At 41.8% G+C, this 17,979-nt stretch overlaps 1 protein-coding gene across 2 annotated transcripts in view; it reads left to right on the top strand.

Moving 5' to 3' along the window:
- MAD1L1 (mitotic arrest deficient 1 like 1) overlaps positions 1–17,979 on the top strand; it is a 482,869-nt gene that overhangs the window by 202,650 nt on the left and 262,240 nt on the right. For both annotated transcript variants that reach the window (XM_035130662.3, XM_088656937.1), the window contains exon 13: positions 14,304–14,360. In XM_035130662.3, coding sequence (XP_034986553.2) covers positions 14,304–14,360 — 57 coding nt within the window. The remainder of the gene's footprint in view (positions 1–14,303; positions 14,361–17,979) is intronic.

The raw sequence follows: 17,979 nt of genomic DNA, 5'->3' as shown, positions 1-17,979 counted from the left end.
TGTTTTAGCTCGGTAGCATCCTCACCTTCTTTTGCAGCTCACTCCTTCTTAATGTGCTTTCGTCTCTCCATTCTGTTTCCCTGTTTCCTATTTATAGACTAACTTGCTTCAGCGGCAGTCAATTAGAACAGCAGTGAATCCTTTAAAAGGAGGATGCCAGGAGGGAATATATTTGTTGATTTGCTTGCTCCCGGGGAATCAGATTGATAGTTTACTTGAAGCCCTTGCAGCACATTAAAAATTCTCTTGGGTTTTGTTGATTTTTGAAATACATTTTCATATATTAGGAAACAAAAAGAGGGGGAACACTTCATTTCCATGCAGTGCAGAATGCAAAAATATCAAGGAGGCAAGTAGTGGGGTTCTTGTTTTTCTTGGAGCCTTTAACATAAAATATCCTTGAGGAAACTTATTGGTTTGTTTCCTATTCATTTATTTATTTTTACATTGGTATCTCACTTTCGACTTGAGTTAGCAAAGTACTCCCAACATTAATGCAGTAATTTTGCATTTAAAATCTTTAAATGCAAAGCTAAAATCAGAAAAGAAAATGGAAGATTAGATGGGTGGAAAAGTAGAGAGCTAGTTGAAAAGCAGAATTATAAAAGAATAAAGCACAGCAAAGGATTGATGGTGTGTATGACTCATATAGTTTCTATTGAGTTGCCTCTCCTTGTTATAGTTTTATGAAAGTGTAGTCTATAAATATTTATATAAATAAATAAATAAATAAATATCATCTTCCTACCCATCCTGTTTATTATTGTTCGTGGCGGTTATGTTGGAATTATTTTCCTCCTTTCCTTCAAGGAGCTCCATCCCATTTCTTCCATCATTAAGAGGCAATGAGCTCACCCATCGAGCTTCGGGATTTGAACCTGTTTTCCCCAGATCTTAGTCCAGTACTCTAACCACTGTGCCACATGGGCTCCAGGCACCTTCTAGGAATCTCAGATCTAGTTTTTATCACTATAGTATTAATGTTTCCATTTATATACCACTTACAATCTAAAAGATCTTAAAGCAGTTTACAATATACACACTCATAATATAAGTGTGTGTATATACATATATAAACTCTCTCTCACCAATAACACTGTGTCAAATGAATCACATAACAAAGTACATAAACGGTACCCAAAACATAATATAAATAAATAAATAACATTAGAGTGTGTTACCGGTACAAGGCAGTATAATGCAATTTTTCAAACAGCACAAAATTCATGCAATGTAACTTGCCATCCATTTCACATAGCCATTACAACCATTCACTACCTCAAGCATTACCTTTATCAACCCCTCATACATTACTTATTGTTAATAATGACAAAAAATCATAACAACTCTATAAAATATGAGTGGGTAGCATGTCTCTGGAGAGTTTATGATCTAAAATTTGACAAAGAGGAAACAACAGCATAAGGGTCAGAATATATAGGCTGGAATAAATGGGAATTTATTTGAGTTATGCATCTTCAGGTTTGGTTATAGTAGGATGGGGTGGAGTGCCTATAATCCTCCACATATTGCTTGGCCCCAATTCCCATAACCGCTGGCTGTACTGGCAAGAACTGATGGGAACTGGAGTTCCAAAAGGAATGTTACAAGTTCCCCACCCCTTCAGTAGGGCATGGAACTAAGATGTTTTGTCAAGCAAATGTTTCACATAAAAGGTAGATTTAAAGAAGGAATTGAAAGAGAGCTAGCTTCATACAGACTTAAGAGTCGGATAGGGAGAAATGGTTGAGCTGCTTGAGGGAGCATGAGACTTGTGGACAGCTAAAGGGGATGGAATTGAAGGGCATATACAGGAGTGAAGAGATAGAGGGACAAGGCCATGGAGTTTGTGCTGTATCAATGAATGAATAGGAAGCCAATGTAGGAATTTAAAGAGGGATGGAGCATGTCTGAGTAACGAGAAATTGAAGCCAAGTCTACATACTTGTTCACCTGTGGATGATGCCATTTATAGGAGGTTAGAAGGATAGAAGTTTGGTCCTGGGCATGGACATGTGGAGTTGTAGCCAGTGATAGTCCTACTCAGAGTTGACCTATCAAAATTATAATGCACATGACTAAGTCCTACTTTTGCTTTTCTTTACTGTTCAGTTCTCTGGTTAGCCATCTTTATATCCATTTATGCCAAGGGAAGAGGAAAAAAAGATGGTAGGCTGTTAATAGAGAAGTTACATAGTGAAGGACACAAAGTGAACCGAGTGGGATGCCCTTGTTGTTCTTGCATGCTAAGCATGTAAATTTGCCAGCTGTGATTTGTGTGTGTGTGCATGATGAGAACAATTTTGTGTCCGGTATGGGGGGGGGGCAGTGCTTTAGCATCAAGCTTCTTGTGTCCCAAGGATGTCAAATGACTCCCTTGGAGTCCATCAGTATCAGAGGTTCACTCGGCCGTGACTGCAAGATGCTGTCCTAGCTGCCTTGCAACTCCAACAGCAGCTGGCTTGGCAGAGTTTCATCAGTCATGTTGCCTTTTTCTGTCAAGGAGAGAGCTGCAACCTGACAGTTTTGCTTGGCAGCATGCTAGTTCCCCAGAGGCAACAGTGCCATTGGCTTGGAATAGGGGCACCATACAAAATAAGTGTGTGTTTACAGAAAGCATAGTATTCCCAGGAGACTATTGCTGATCCTTTTGATCTTTGTGTTTTGTCTTCTGTGTAGCCAAGGCTTCTGAAGGAAAACCAGAAGGAAGAAATGAGCAGGCTGTAGTGCTGGGACTTGCTCTCTTTCCTCCCCCAATTGAGATTTAGAATCTGTATTTTCTTCTGCAATAAACAGTGTGCGTGAAAGTAGAAACCCAGGAACACCTGAGTTGCACCGCTGTAACTTTCTGCTGGAAGGTAAAGCAACCTTTACGTCTTGAACCCAGGAGATGGGCAGATGCAGCCCATGAGTAGGAAGCTTGTTTGTTTGCTTGTTAATAGTTACACCCGCTCTTTCAATCATATTTATCAGGTTGGCTCGCAATAAAATAACAAGCACATAAAAATAAACAGATGGTGATAAAAATAAGCTAAAACAGCAAAGTTGTGAAAGCAAGATGAAAAATATTATGCAGCAGAATCCATGAGATCAGCAAAAAATTGAAAGCCTGGATTATTGTTTTTAAAGTCTTCACCTGAAAGGGGGAATACCTGGTGAACCTACCTGGAAACAGTGTTCAAAATCAGGACACCACTACTGAAAAGGCCCTTTCCTCAGTGAACCTGGGTCTGGGATTGCCCCTCCCTCTGGCTGGACAGCCTTCACTTTAATGATCCTCCTGGGGCAAGGGCCATTGCAGTCTCCTCAGACCAGCTTTGGTCCAGGACAGCTGAGCTGGAGCTCTGTTGGAGCTCTGCATGAGCAGCACTTTCGCTTCTACTTTTTAGGGGTGGGGGATCCATTCCCCCCCTTCTCCTTCCTGTGCTGTCCTCCTTTCCTCCCTTTCCTCCCCATTCTCCCACCCAATCTAATCCTTAGTGGGTCAGCAGGGGGAGGGGTGCAAGCTGAGCCCCCTGGACACCTGGAAAAAGCACAGGCTCCCAGCCAAAACCTGCACAGGAGAATGCAAGAGTTGTGAGGTGGGGACTGTTCGTGACCACTTGGCAGACAAGCTGGTGCAATTGCTCCTTGCATTTGCAGACAGACACTTTGAAGTCATGCGGCCAAGGAAAAGCAGTTGGGAAGCTTGCAAAGGCCTCAGCGGGGGACAAGCCGCAGCACAAGTTTCCCGCCTTTCGACCCTTTTAGGGGAACTCCAAGCTGCTTTTCCTTTTTGAGCATATTCCAGATGTGCTGGAAGACCTTACTTGGCTTTCATGGTGACATAGGCTAGGACAAGTAGACTCTGGAATTCTGGTGTTCCATGTGAAATCTGTGTGGATATGTATTTGTAGTACTACTGTTACTCATCCAGAATTGGGGAGGCAAAAAGATGTACGAAACTGAAACCAGAGCCCAGTATGGTTAGCCAAGTAAGAGAGATACTATGGGTCTAGTGATATCCCTGGTTTCTAAGGTACACAGGAAACTGCCTTAAACGAAGTCTGTTTTAAGTTGGTTTTATCTACACTGATTGGTAGTGGCTCTTCAGGATTTCAGATGAGGTCTTTTAAAGACCTACCTGGAGATGCCTGTGGAACCTAGGGCTTTTTGTACACAAAACTTGTACTCTGCCACTGAACCACAGCTCATTCAAAGTCACTTGGCAGATGTGCCTGGAAGATCTCAGGGTCACGAATGCAGGATGTTCAGTATGTACCGCCATCTCTATTCCTAAATATGTATGTTTTTGACATCACAAGAACCTTGAAGTTTCATGCTTATTGAAGCTCTCTATGTAGTGAATTTCAATTTGATGTCCATGACTCAGCTTGGCTTTTGTGGCAGACATGTATGTAGTTGTGGGTGGGATCTTCCCTCATCTCTGTATGGTTATTGCAAGGAGGCCAGCATGTTTCATACCAGGCATGTTTTCAAAGTTAGCATCTGAAGCAAGCAAGCAAGCAAGCAAGCAAGCAATTAAATCAAATTAGAATAAATTGAAAAGAAAACTCCTCTCCTATTCCTCACTTATGTGATACACTATCAGGGATCCATAACATTCTCGGTTCCTTAAAGTAATATGGAAATCATTTGTCTAATATTCTCTGTTTTTCCAGTTGACTTTCTGGGGAAGTCTGAGAGTCAATTAATAGGTTAAAAGTGCAGTCATCAATTGATGAGTTGTCATGGATTGTTGACTTTATCAACATCTACCCTTTGGAGGTATTTGTCAATGATGGGAAAAGGTGATGTTCTGTGTGTGACTGCCACAAAGACTATTAATGCTCAGAATTCACACATCCAGCTTGGCATCCATCTGTCTCAAGAGACAATGGAGTGTGCCTCTGAGAGTGAAGCCAAACTGCTGTGGCTGCAGAGACTGGTAACTCGTAACTGCTGCCTTCCACGTTGTTTTTGCTGCATTAGCAGCACCAAAGCGACCTCTCGGGAGCACAGGCCTGGACAAGAAGTATGGAGGTCCTGGGCTGCCCAGATGACAAGACTTCCTTCTTGGTCTGGCTGATATGGTCCAGAGGAAAGTAGACCAATACATTTGGCATCAGCTTGGCTTCAGGAGTTGCTGCAAGGAGGCATACAAGGTGCCATCCAGGTAATAACTCCGATTTCTACATGAGTCATGTCATATGTGAATTCATTCTGATCATTTCCAACCTGTAGCTTTAAAATAAACATCAGCTAAACATGCTAGTGCTGTTCCACAGGATGTATTCACTCTTACTGTTTTACTTCTGAATCTTTCTTCTGTTTAATTAAAGGCACTGGTTAATTTTTTTCATGACGTGTGGTATGAAAAAGCTAATTCAGTAGCATTTCCTAACTACTGAAATTTATTTGACATAGTACTATAAATTGGCATGTTTTACTGGTAGAAATTACTATTCATACCAGCTTTCACAATATTTTAATACACTGAATTGTACTATGCAAATAAACTGAAGTCTAGCAGTGCAACTGTTGGAACATACTTTTGTCACAATACTTTCCACCCACACAATCGAGCTTTTCGCAGCTGTTTGAAATCAAAGCCCTCCGCCTTTCAGCAAAACCAGAAAACGTATGAAAATATCACATACAAGAAGGTGAATACATTTTTGTGTGTCTTTTAATATGTTATATTGGCACCTTTTTCAAATACAAGACTTGTATTTTTTTAAATGATATTTATTAAGTTTTCCAATTTAACAATCCAATAAAAACCACATTAAATCATTCCAAATGATAATACAACAAGACAGCCATGCCAAATTATATATTTGGGTGACTTTACATGCTCTGAAATTCCTTTAGCAAATTAAACCATTCCTTCCTTGATTTTAGCTGGAATCCCAGATTAGCAGAACTACTTTTGCTGTTTTTACAAGAAAATGAGAGAGAATGGCGCAGCTATATCACCTTCACTGGTTTGTCCAGGGTTCTAATTTTTGTCATGGAGGACAGCAAATGTAGATCTATACTTTGAGCAGGTGGTTCAGCTGTGATTGTATTATGCTCGACACAGGTATGAACCTAGCTAGACAATGTTGCTGTCTCCCCCAAATCAAAAGATTGTGATTGTTTCAGAGTGGCTGCAAGATAAAAAGAAAAGAAAATGTTTTTTTGGATTTCATAGCAAACAGCCACTTGCTTAGCCTTATTGGGGTTCTGTGTTTTTGAAAAAGATGCTGAAATAGGATTGGCTTGTGATTTCTCCAGTATAATTTTGTGAGATGCCTCTTTTTATTGAAAATGCAGAGACTAAGAAGTGACTCCGAGATATTGATGAAACTTGACTGAGCTTCATTTCAAAAACCAGGGATTCATATCGGGTCTGTGACCTTGTAGGTAAAGAGGCCAATAATCACCCAAATTGACTTGCTAGGTCTGTATACAGCTGTCTTATTAAGAGGAGGGAAATGCTGTGGGCTTTTGCTGTGTTAAAAGCCTAGAATTCTGATTTGTATGTTGACTGTGCTCTCTAGAGCAGCTGTGTTACCATAGTGAGTGCCTCCCTGTTCTGCTTCAAGTTGGGAAGCAAATAGATTGAAAAATGTATTGACTGACTTGACGTGGTCATGTACCTGAGACAAAGTGGCATGAAAAGGGAAGAGAGGTGGGGGTCCCTGTTGGCATTTGTCTGTCTTGGGAGTGTGCCTTTGGGGTAAAGTTGCAGAGTTGTAGCACCTGCTGCGGTTGTAGAAACTGATAAGGGAGAGACATGTTGTGTTGTAGGTGGGGCAGATAAAGGCCATCCGGTTGTACTGCTGCAGATGCACCATGACATTTCTTCTCTCTGCACTCCTCCTAGCAGTCATTCCTCCTGTGGTCACTGCTGTGGATATAAAACTTGATTGCCTGTGTCCAGGCACTGTGATCATGGGTTCATGTCATGCTTTAAAATATTTAAAGGAGGAACCCAAGAAGGCCCCTTGATAATAACTTGGAATTGCTCTCTGGGCCCTCAGACCCACTCTAGGTTCAAGGAGGAGAAAAAGTGTCCAGAGGTTGTCACTGTTGTTGTCATCTACATGTGCTGGAGAATTGAGCCCAGTAGGAACAGGCCAGTTGGGTCTTTAACTCAGAGTCATGATGCCCCACAGGGCAGGTGACACCTATTTCATTTATTTCATATACCTTTGTGCCTCAGGGAATTAGTAAGTAGGTAGAGAACCAAAACTTAGAATGAAATAATTTATAGTTTATTAGAAAAGACAGAATGATTACCATGCAGATTCTCACAGAAGTGAAAAAAAGAATGGAGATGGCTATGCTTTGCCTCCACAGTTGGAGGCAGCAATGCTTCTGAATACTGTATCAGTTACTGGAAACCAAGGGAGGAGAGAGTGTTCTTGTGCTTATGTTCTGCTCACTGGTTTCCCACAGGCATCTGGTTAGCCACTGTGAGAACAGGAAGATAGACTAAATGGGCCACTGGCCTGATCCAGCATGCTATTATTATGTTCTTATGGTTATTGAGGCAAAGTTCAAAGTGGACTGTCAACTTTTGGGGTTAAAGCTAAAAGGCAGTAAAGATAGGAGGTATTTAATACCAAATATTGTGATAAGGTAGCAGACTCTAGGTGTAACTCCTATTGAAGGAAGTGAGAATGAAAATACCCATTTCTACAAAGCACAGTGTAGGTACCTGAGGGAGAGATGGGGACATACAGATGGAGATAAGCACAAATATTGACCATGCGGAGTGAGGAGAAGCTCGTCTGGGGGGAACTGTAGTAAGTCACAAGGCTGTCCTTGTTACTCAGACTCTGGGGGTTGCTTGAGCAGTGCCTTATGCATTTTTGAGGATCAGGCACCCTGGCACATAGATAACAAGATGCTTCAACCAGAGGCAATAAGCATCCAGAGAAAAGGCTAAGATGGGCGAGTGAGTGGGATTGAAGCCTGGTAGGTTTCCTTGAGCTGCAAATGTAATAAACTGAGATGGTGCCTCTTCTGGAGCTCTAGCTAGTCTGAGCAAAGAACACAACAGAGCTGGAAAGGCAGTTAGGAACATTGGAGGACAGGGGTTGGAGAACAAATAGCGAAGGGATCCAAGCTGATTAGGATGTGTTGTCCAATGGCCGGAGACTGCCCTGGAACATTTGGTTAGAAAGGCTAAGTATTTACTAGAGATGGAGAAGCCCAGAGCTTCTGTGACAACCACACTCTGCTCTGGAGCAGCATAATCCATCAAAAAAGGCATTTGGCTCCCAGTCAGGCTCCAGAGAAGCAGTTGGGGGTGTTGATGTGTCCAATTTAACCACCTATTTGATAATGAATAGATTGTGCCTGAAACAATTTGTTATTTCTCAGGGATTTTCCATTGCAACTATTTCAAATTCATTGTGTTGCCTTAATGGCTTCTTCACAGATTCTCGTCACAGATGTAAGGAGAACAGTGCTCCTGGTCCTCTGTGATTTACTTACCTTTGTGTAATATTCCTCTTAGGTTTGTGTGCAAGTTTTATGGGAGAGCGAGAGAGAGCAAACTGATGTAGCTACAATTACTGTTCCTTAGGAGGTGCTTGAGGAGAGCCATTGAACTGAAAATCTTCAGAGAGTAAGATAAGCAGAGAAATGTTCTCTCAGTGTCTGAAAAGATACTTGTGCCTCAAGTTAAGCTGCAGCACTGAGACAAATTGCATCCACTGTCTGGCATTCTCTAGAAGGCTAGGCTGAAGCTCTGTGGTAAATTACGAGCAGGGATCTGATCATATTTTCATATATACAATTAATAGGGCTGTCCACCAATTAAATAGTTGTTTGATTAATGATTACTATAACAATTTAATGATCATTTAATTGATTCTTCAGTCTGGAAATTCTGCATGCAGCTGGGCTTACTATTTTGTTTTTGTTTGCAAGTATTGTATAATAGGCTTAGTAAGGCTGCCTTAGTTAGGTCTGATTTTCCAAGCAGAACACCGGGCTTTGAACTAGCTCAGCCTCCTTTTGAACTAGCTCAGCCTCAGCCTGCCTGCTTTCATAAATGAGTCTTCCTGTTCCATCTTGCTGCCCCTCGGCACCAGGTACTCCTCCCCTTGGTATAGTCACTTTCAGATATTTCCCCTAAATATGCCCCTTTTATAGGCCATTTATTTCACAAAATTTATATGCCACTTGATGGTAAAAGAAAAACAAACCACAAAAAATCGCTGTTGTTGTTTAGTTGTGTCCAACTCTTTGTGACCCCATGGACCAGAGCATGGCAGGCACTCCTGTCTTCCAGTGCCTCCCGCAGTTTGGTCAGACTCATGTTGGTAGCTTCGAGAACACTGTCCAACCAACCACAAAAATACCACACCTCAAAATATTTTACAAAAATAATAAAGCTATCAGTAAAAATATTTAAGAACAACTATTCTGATAACCTTTTAGATCTCCATTCCCCAAGCTACTGGGTCCCTCCCTGGGATCAGACACCTCTTGTGCCCTAGAATTGACAACTTACAACTCTTTGAAACTCTCCACGGGATTCTCCAACTCCAATTCCTTGGGCTCTTCCCACTTCTCCTTTGGATCTGGGCACTCCCTCCATAACACCTTTGTGGGACTTATGGCAATATTCTTATTTACTTCCACGAGGAGTCCCCATTAACTTATTTTGATTGTGTTTGCAATAATGGGAATACAGACATTTCACAGTGCTTCCATGTGTATTAAAATCATTTTGAGGCTTAGCTAGGTGCTCTAGAGAGCTTCAGAATAATGGGGTCTTTCTTTAAATCTCTGGAGCTTTGTATGCACTGCTTTGGAATTGTCTTGAGCTAGGAGGCAGCAGTGTCCTAGCCAAGTGGTGCTTATTTTGGGACTTAGAAGGGTGGTCTGAAGGGTGGCCTTGCCATGCACACAAAACCGCAGGACCTTTTTAAAAAAAATGTAGCAAACATTTTGGTGGCACTGTTCACGTTGTTGTGTTTACCAGAGATGAAGTCCAGTGTATATTAGCCAAGAACTGTCCCTTTTTGTCTCAATAAATTTAATGGCAAGTGTTTCACGGGTAGTTGTTGAAAACCGAAAGTGCTATTAAGATATCAAAGACCATATAATGCAGCATGTTGGCTTATGGTGCAGTTTGGCACATATTCATGACATGGAAAGCCAATCTGTTCCACCTCTCTGAAAGACAAGTTCCAAGGAACAATGGTGTAATTTCCCTTGGCTTTCTCTGAGGCTGCCCGGTACAACAACAATCCAAGTGTGCCAGGATCAAGGGGTTCAACAGGCTGCTTTGTGCCTTCCCAAGTCTCTTTCCAGCTGCTGCTTTTAAGCTGTTACGCCGGCTGGGAGCTTTCTTGAAGCACACTGATTAAATGATCCATTGGTTAAGTTCAAAGGTGGATTTCTCCTTCATAGTTAACAGTGTTTGTGTATGGCTGTCAGGCTGTGTCTGATTACTTTTGCATTTTATGTACCAAGATATAGAGCCAAAGGTAGGGAACCTCAGGCTCAGGGACAAAATGTGGCCCTCAGATCCTCTTGGGGCTCTCCCTAGGCCACATATCCATGTCTTGTCCCTTTCTGGCACTGCTCTGTACTCTCTTCAGATGCTTATGTCTGGGTGGAATGTGTCTTTGAACTATGAAAATGTATATTGCTTGCGTGGATGGAGCATAGAGAGAAGTGCATGCTTGTGCACAAATAGAAACCTGAGTTTTCTGTGACTGGAATGTAGCCTATTGTACAAAGGCAAACATCGTGTCTATTACTCTGTCCCCTTTGGTCTCTGACTCCACCCACTGGCATATGTCCCCCTCTAGGAATGCTGTGGATATAGCCTATCTTGATTTCAGCAGGGCCTTTGACAAGGTGCCCCATGATATTCTTTTTCCCCCCAAATAATTTTTATTAATTTTACAACAAAAAACAAAAACAAAAATAACAAACAACAATAAAACACAATTAAACACAATAACATAACAATAAAAAGAAAACACAAAAATACAAATACAAATCCAAATTCCTTTAGCATTGTATATAGGGACCTCCTCGAGTTCTCTTGATCTGCGATTCATTTCACTTTTATCTTTAGCAATTTCCAATGCATTTTTTAAATAAAAATTTCTTACAATTTCAGATCTTTCATAGCTCTATTTCTTCACATAATTCCCATATCCACAGCTTCTATACACTTCTAAATCTAATCTCAATATACAATTTTAGCATATTTTTTAAAATAAATTTTGAAGTCTTTCCACTCTTCTTCTGTCGCTTCTTCTCCCTGGTCGCGAATTCTCCTGGTCATCTCGGCCATTTCCATATACTCCATCATCTTCCCATGATATTCTTGTAAAGAAGCTAGTAAAATGTGGTCTAGTCAATGCTACCATTCAGTGGATTTGTAACTGGCTGACTGACTGAACCCAAAGGGTACTCATCAATGGCTCCTTTTCATCCTGGAGAGAAGTGACTAGTGGGGTGCCACAGGGTTCTGTCCTGGGCCCAGTCTTATTCAACATCTTTATCAATGACTTGGATGATGGGCTTGAGGGCATCTTGATCAAGTTTGCAGATAACACCAAATTGGGAGGGGTAGCTAATACCCCAGAGGACAGGATCACACCTCAAAATGACCTTAACAGATTAGAGAACTGGGCCAAAGCAAACAAGATGAATTATAACAGGGAGAAATGTAAAGCACTACACTTGGGCAAAAGAATTGAAAGGCACAAATACAGGATGGGAGACACCTGGCTTGAGAGCAGTACATGTGAAAAGGATCTAGGAGTCTTGGTAGACCACAAACTTGACATGAGTCAACAGTGTGATGCACAGCTAAAAAAGCCAATGCAATTCTGGGCTGCATCAATAGGAGTATAGCATCTAGAGCAAGGGAAGTAATATTACCACTGTATTCTGCTCTGGTCAGACCTCACCTGGAGTACTGTGTCCAGTTCTGGGCACCACAGTTCAAGAAGGATTCTGACAAGCTGGAACGTGTCCAGAAGAGGGCAACCAAAATGGTCAAAGGCCTGGAAAGGATGCCTTATGAGGAACAGCTTAGGGAGCTGGGTATGTTTAGCCTGGAGAAGAGAAGGTTAGGGGGTGATATGATAGCCATGTTCAAATATATAAAAGGATGTCATATAGAGGAGGGAGAAAGGTTGTTTTCTGCTGCTCCAGAGAAGCGGACACGGAGGAATGGATCCAAACTACTGTACAAGAAAGAAGATTCCACCTAAACATTAGAAAGAACTTCCTGGCAGTAAGAGCTGTTCGACAGTGGAATTTGCTGCCAAGGGGTGTGGTGGAGTCTCCTTCTTTGGAGGTCTTTAAGCGGAGAATGCTTTGTCCGGATTCCTGCTCTGTCAGGAATGCTTTGGACTGGATGGCCCTTGTGGTCTCTTTCAACTATGATTCTATAATTTAAAAGACATCTGAAGGCAACCCTGTTTGGGGAAATTTTTAATGTTTAATGTTTTACAATTTTTATGTGCTGTAAGCCACCCAGAGTGGCTGAGGAAACCCAGCCAGGCGGATGGGATATCATCATCATTTTGAAAATTAGTGTCACATTGGCTACTTAATAGTTCTCTGGTATGGAGGCTGATCTGAGGGGCAACTTACATCTTTTTGTTAGAATATTAGCAATTTAGTTGTACCAGTATCAGAGTTTACTTACTCATTTTCACTGTGTTTATGTAAAGTCAGTTCTTTTCTTTGAAGAACTTTGTAATCACTGTTGCCAAGAAAACTTATGATCCTCCCCCTTGTATCTCATTGTTGACTCCAGCCTCCTCATGTAATTCAACCTAATTAAATATTGAGGGATAATTTGCTTCTAGGTGTCCATATATTTACACACAATCTCCCAGTATTTTAGCTCCAAACTTATCTGTAATTTAATTAGGACTCCCCTCTTGCTCACCCTCTACTCGCTGTTGTCTGCACAGGGCAAGCATATCCTGCAGTGTTTAATGAGTGTGTTTCCGTTTTCCCACACTGGGCTCCAGCTTTATATTAGAATCACATTCATTTTGTTTGAGCACCTCTTCATTTTAATAATCTGACATGATTGCAGGGTGTGCACAGCCAGGTTCTTTGACTTCATGGTAGCTCCCGCTGAACCCAGGGACCGGTGCAAGCTCATAATTGCGGTGTTTGTTTGAGAAGCTGAGCAATACGTTTTATGTTGAGCTCTTGAGACTATGATTTCTGTTTTGTTGCATTTCAGTGTGATTAGCTTTCGTGGCTTGATGCCCCCTCCCCACTATATCCACAACCAGCACCATTTCTTTGTAGTGAACCACTTGCTGTTCACCAGTGTTTTGGATGCTGTGCTTGTAAATACCATTTCATGCAGTGAAGGGATGCTGTTCTAAAGACCCTGGAGAGTTTTAATGAGTATCTGCCTGAAATGACATGAATTATTTTGTATGAAAGGCTTCTGTTCTCATTGGGCTTGTTTATTCTGGTTTAAATGGGTTTCTGTGTCATCCGCTGAGATTATTTTTTAATCTTTTCTGTGTAGCTATAGGGAAGATGATTGGTCTCTGACATGATCTCATGAAAGAGAAGTGTGGTGGTGGTGGTGGGAGAACATGTTTTAATGTTATTTCTAAAAGAAGATAAGAATGCCAACTTTTCTTCTGAAATTCCAGTTGAAGACCTTATATCCAAGTGACTTGATACAGAGATTATTTATATGATATATGAGTCCCTTCAACAAAACTGAGCAGTAGTGTTCCTTAACCAAGAGACTGTAATACTCCAGACAAACTTTTATTGCAGTATTTCTTTCCCCTCCTTCCCACACTGAAGACTTCGCCCATTATGGTTCCTCCTTTGAATCACCTTCTTCTGAGATTTATGCTGAGGTTGTTTTCCCATGAGTCAACCTCAAAATAAAATAAAAGTGCTGCTCTAAGAGGGTGACATAATTACCATTGATGACTTCCATCAGCTTTCCCTAGCATTCTTTCTCCCTTCTTGAAGTTCTGGCTGGATCTCTATGCATTTTAATATTGGCTTTTGAGGAGAAAACACTCAAAACATTTTTCAACATTTTTCAACTTTGGCCAAAATTTTGAGAGAAATGTGAGCTGAGGAGTGCAATGGGGAAGATCATCTTGTGATGATGCCTTCCTGTTTACAATTGATATGTAGCCCTAAGCTGAGCAGAGGTGACATGTTCTCTGGGATTCTTGAGTCACAGCTGAGCCCCTTTACCACTTTGTTATATTTACTCTTTTTCCTCTCCACTTCTGTTTTTGTTATTGTTGAATTCTTTAACATTCTCTTTCTTTCTTTTTGTATTGAAGGTTCAGCTGTCCCAGACTTTAGAAAAAGCTGGGAATCAGAAACAAAGAGCGGACCTGGTAAGTGTTGGAGTTTGGTGATTTTTAAAATTATTATTCTTTGCAATACATGGTAAAAATTGACTTTGGGGACAAGAATAATCTTTCAGCCACATCCATTCACTTAAAATACAAGATATGCTCAGCAAAAGTCTAGTCAGCAGAGCAGTGCTCCAGTCAGCATGTCTGTATGATGCTGGGTCTTATGGCAGCATGACCTTGCTGGTTGGGACTGATGGGACTTGTGCTCTAAAATAGTAGTCTTCTGCATTTTAAGGCCTCAAACATACATTTGAAAACCTATCCCAATCTATATGGTTGATAGTGCTGCTATTGTAGCCCATCTTAGATACACCCGTGACCTCGTAGTGGATCATGACCTGCCAGTCAAAGACCACTGGTCTAAAATATATGCTGGGCACCAGATTGGCAAAAGTTGATCTAGAGCAGGGGTCAGCAAACCTTGTCAGCAGGGGGCCGGTCCACTATCCCTCAGACCTTGTGGGGGGGGGCAGACTATATTTTTTGGGGGGAGGAGAACAAATTCCTATGCCCCCCATGAACAAATTCCTATGCCCCCAAATAACCCAGAGATGCATTTTGAATAAAAGCACACATTCTACTCATGTAAAAACACCAGGCAGGCCCCAGAAATAACCCAGAGATGCATTTTAAATAAAAGGACACATTCTACTCATGTAAAAACACGCTGATTCCCAGACCATCTACTGGCTGGATCGAGAAGGCCATTGGGCCAGATCTGGCCCCCGGGCCTTAGGTTGCCTACCCATGATCTAGAGGAAAAAACACAAGCAAAAAGACATAGCTAGGTTCCTCTTTCTCATGGCAGAAGGTGGATGTGTCATTGGCCCATGCTTCCACCTGCCATATTTCCAGTTCCCATCTGAATCCCAGAGTTAAACTTTCTCTTCATGCTTTGGGATGTCAGCTTCTGCAAGTTTCAAGCAAGGCACAGAAGTGGCGAGAGAAAATATGCCACCCCACTCCGGCTTGTCCAAGGACACCTTCAGTTGCCCTACGTGACAAATCCCTAAACTCTGGTGAGATGGATTATGCTGTGCTGCTCTGTGGAAGAACCTCTGTTTTTGCTTTCTACATGCCTTCTTAGAATAGAGCTGGAGGGCTGCATTTAATTTGCAGTAAAGGAGTACTTATTTCATGGCGTAAAGATTTGCACATTTCATGGCACATTGTCTGAACCCGCGATACTCTGTGATTAAGCATTGACATATTAACGTAGGAAAATTGCCTTGTCATATTCAAAAATAAATGGTGAATGCCCTGATGACTTTCAACAGAGATGCAGCCCTTTGTTTAATGTCAGATACTTTTCAGAGGTAGCTGTTCATTTATCAAAGCTATTAAACGGGGGCAATTGGTGTGATTATGCAGAATTTTCTGCAAACTGATTTCTATAATGTTTTACACCCCCCACATGTTTCTTGATTCCGTTTGTTTTATCCCCTTCCACACATTCGTTGGCTGGAGGAACTGGGCTCTGGGTGGCTTGCTGTAAGAAAGAAAACTATAATTTGTTTCTTCAGTATTGTTTGTTATATTCATCTGTTACTTAGAGTTCATTGTTTGACTGTTCAAAACCTGTAAATAAGCAAAGTAAAAGGTTTCAGTCAAAACAGTTCAGTTCAAGCAGACCCAAATAGTGCAAAACAAATAGCGTGAGCACCAAAAGTTTATGGGAACCTGCGTTTTTATTCATGAAAGTGAAAGGGACTTGGAGCACAGTCTGTCACTAAAAGAAATGTATGCAGCTGTTAGTGGTTAAATACTATACCAGTTGATGGAACTACCTGTTATAAAAGGCACGTGCCTGGAGTGTTGACAAAATATTAAAGTCTTGACAGGTTCTCTTCACATTTACAGACAGACCCACGTTCAGGGACTCTGGGGATGGAATGGGGAGCCACATAGCCTTGTAAACTAGAGCAGTGTGTACCTGGATCTCAGAACTCAGTTCATGCACAGAACCCATTGGTAGGCATTATGTGTCATCTGGATTGGCCAGACCTGGTACAAATATTAGAAGCCTGGCCTTCTGTCCAGTGCTCTTGACAGGTAGAGGTTCTTCAGGGTCTGCTGCAGAGAGAGGTTTCTCAGCACCTACTACCTGATTGTTTAACTACATGGTAGGGATTGAGCTCAGGAATTGCCATATGCGAAGGGTGTTCTCTGCCACTGAATTATGATGCTGGCAGCCACAGTGGTATAAGAGCTATGAACCATGCCATTGACCATATAGATATAAAGGTGTGACCATTGTACTGTGAAAATACAGTACCCTGAAGGTAATTACAGAATCCGAGGAGATATCCTCAAGAAATGATACCCCACATATAAAACACCCGTGAGAAGTGCTGGTCAGTTCTGAACAAATAGTTCACATGAAACTTGGGCAACTCCTGCAGGTCCCATTTTCAGACCTTGGACAGCTCTATTAATGCACTTTTGGTTTGGCTGCCAGCATGCTTGTGATTTCAGTAATGAGCTGCCATATGCATGCCAAGGTCTTTCAGCTGCTTGTAACCATCTTGCAGTTCCAATTTTGGGCTTTCTGTAAGGACAGCCTGCCAGCTATGTCAGACTGTGCAATGGATGGTGTTTCCTGGAGGATTAGCTTATTTCAGATCTGATGCAAAAACGGCTTTTAACTGAGAGATTGAAATGGCTGTGATAACTCCATTTGACAACTAGTTTGGCTGCTCCAGGCCTACATAGTATATTTTTCTTTACTTTCTTTAAAATAGCCAGCATCTATTCTGGGGCCCATGTGTATGAAAAATATTTGAGTAGGAAATAGTTGTACTCATTCACAAAAAAATATTTTTGTAAGTATTCTGAGGGGGGGGGGAGGAGAGAAAGAGAGAGAGAAATAACTAACTCTCTCAGTTCTGCAATTGGGTTTGAGTTGCCAGCCTCCATTTGGAGAGCCGTTGTTGCTAGTGCAAAGTGTGTGCAATGTCTGCTTCAGATTTTATTCCATCTGGAGCAGTTCCCTGCAAAATCTAGTATGAGAAAGCTGTGCTATGATGCAGGATAGGATAGAAAGCATGCAAGAGCACATAGGGCATGTGATGAGCTACTTCTAAACCTGCTGCCTGTGAGTGCCTGGGGGACCGCTCCCTTCTCTGCCAATTCCACCTGGCCTGGGGGCGGGGCCTGCACCCACCAACACAGCTAAAAGCCTGCAGAGAGGCCTGGGACACTGCTGCTGTTGCTGCACATACTCTCAGCAGCAAGAAATGTTTTTAAATACCTTATATGTTTGAATGTGTTTGATTTGGGTTTGTTTAATTTTACTTTGTTTGTAATTTTTTGTTTTTTGTTTGTATTGTATTTTTTATATATAGGTTTTATTTTGTTTTTAAGGGGAGGGGTCAGGGCTGCCAGGAGTGGGTCCCAGCCAACAAAATGGCTGGGGCAGGTTCCACAGGGGGGTATGCACTGGGACAACCGATCTCAGTGATCACGGGTAGGAGGAGGAGTTACGCTAAGACCAGACCATGTCATTACCGAGGAGGCAGGCTTAGTTGTTGTCTGAGGACTATCCCTGCCTCCGGGTCTGGTCCTGACCGGATGGATACTGGAATCAGCAAGGGATACC

The sequence above is a fragment of the Zootoca vivipara genome, chromosome 13, assembly GCF_965207765.1.
Source record: "Zootoca vivipara chromosome 13, rZooViv2.hap1.1, whole genome shotgun sequence".
In the NCBI taxonomy this organism is placed as follows: Eukaryota; Metazoa; Chordata; class Lepidosauria; order Squamata; family Lacertidae; genus Zootoca; species Zootoca vivipara.
This window is presented reverse-complemented; position numbering and strand designations above follow the sequence as displayed.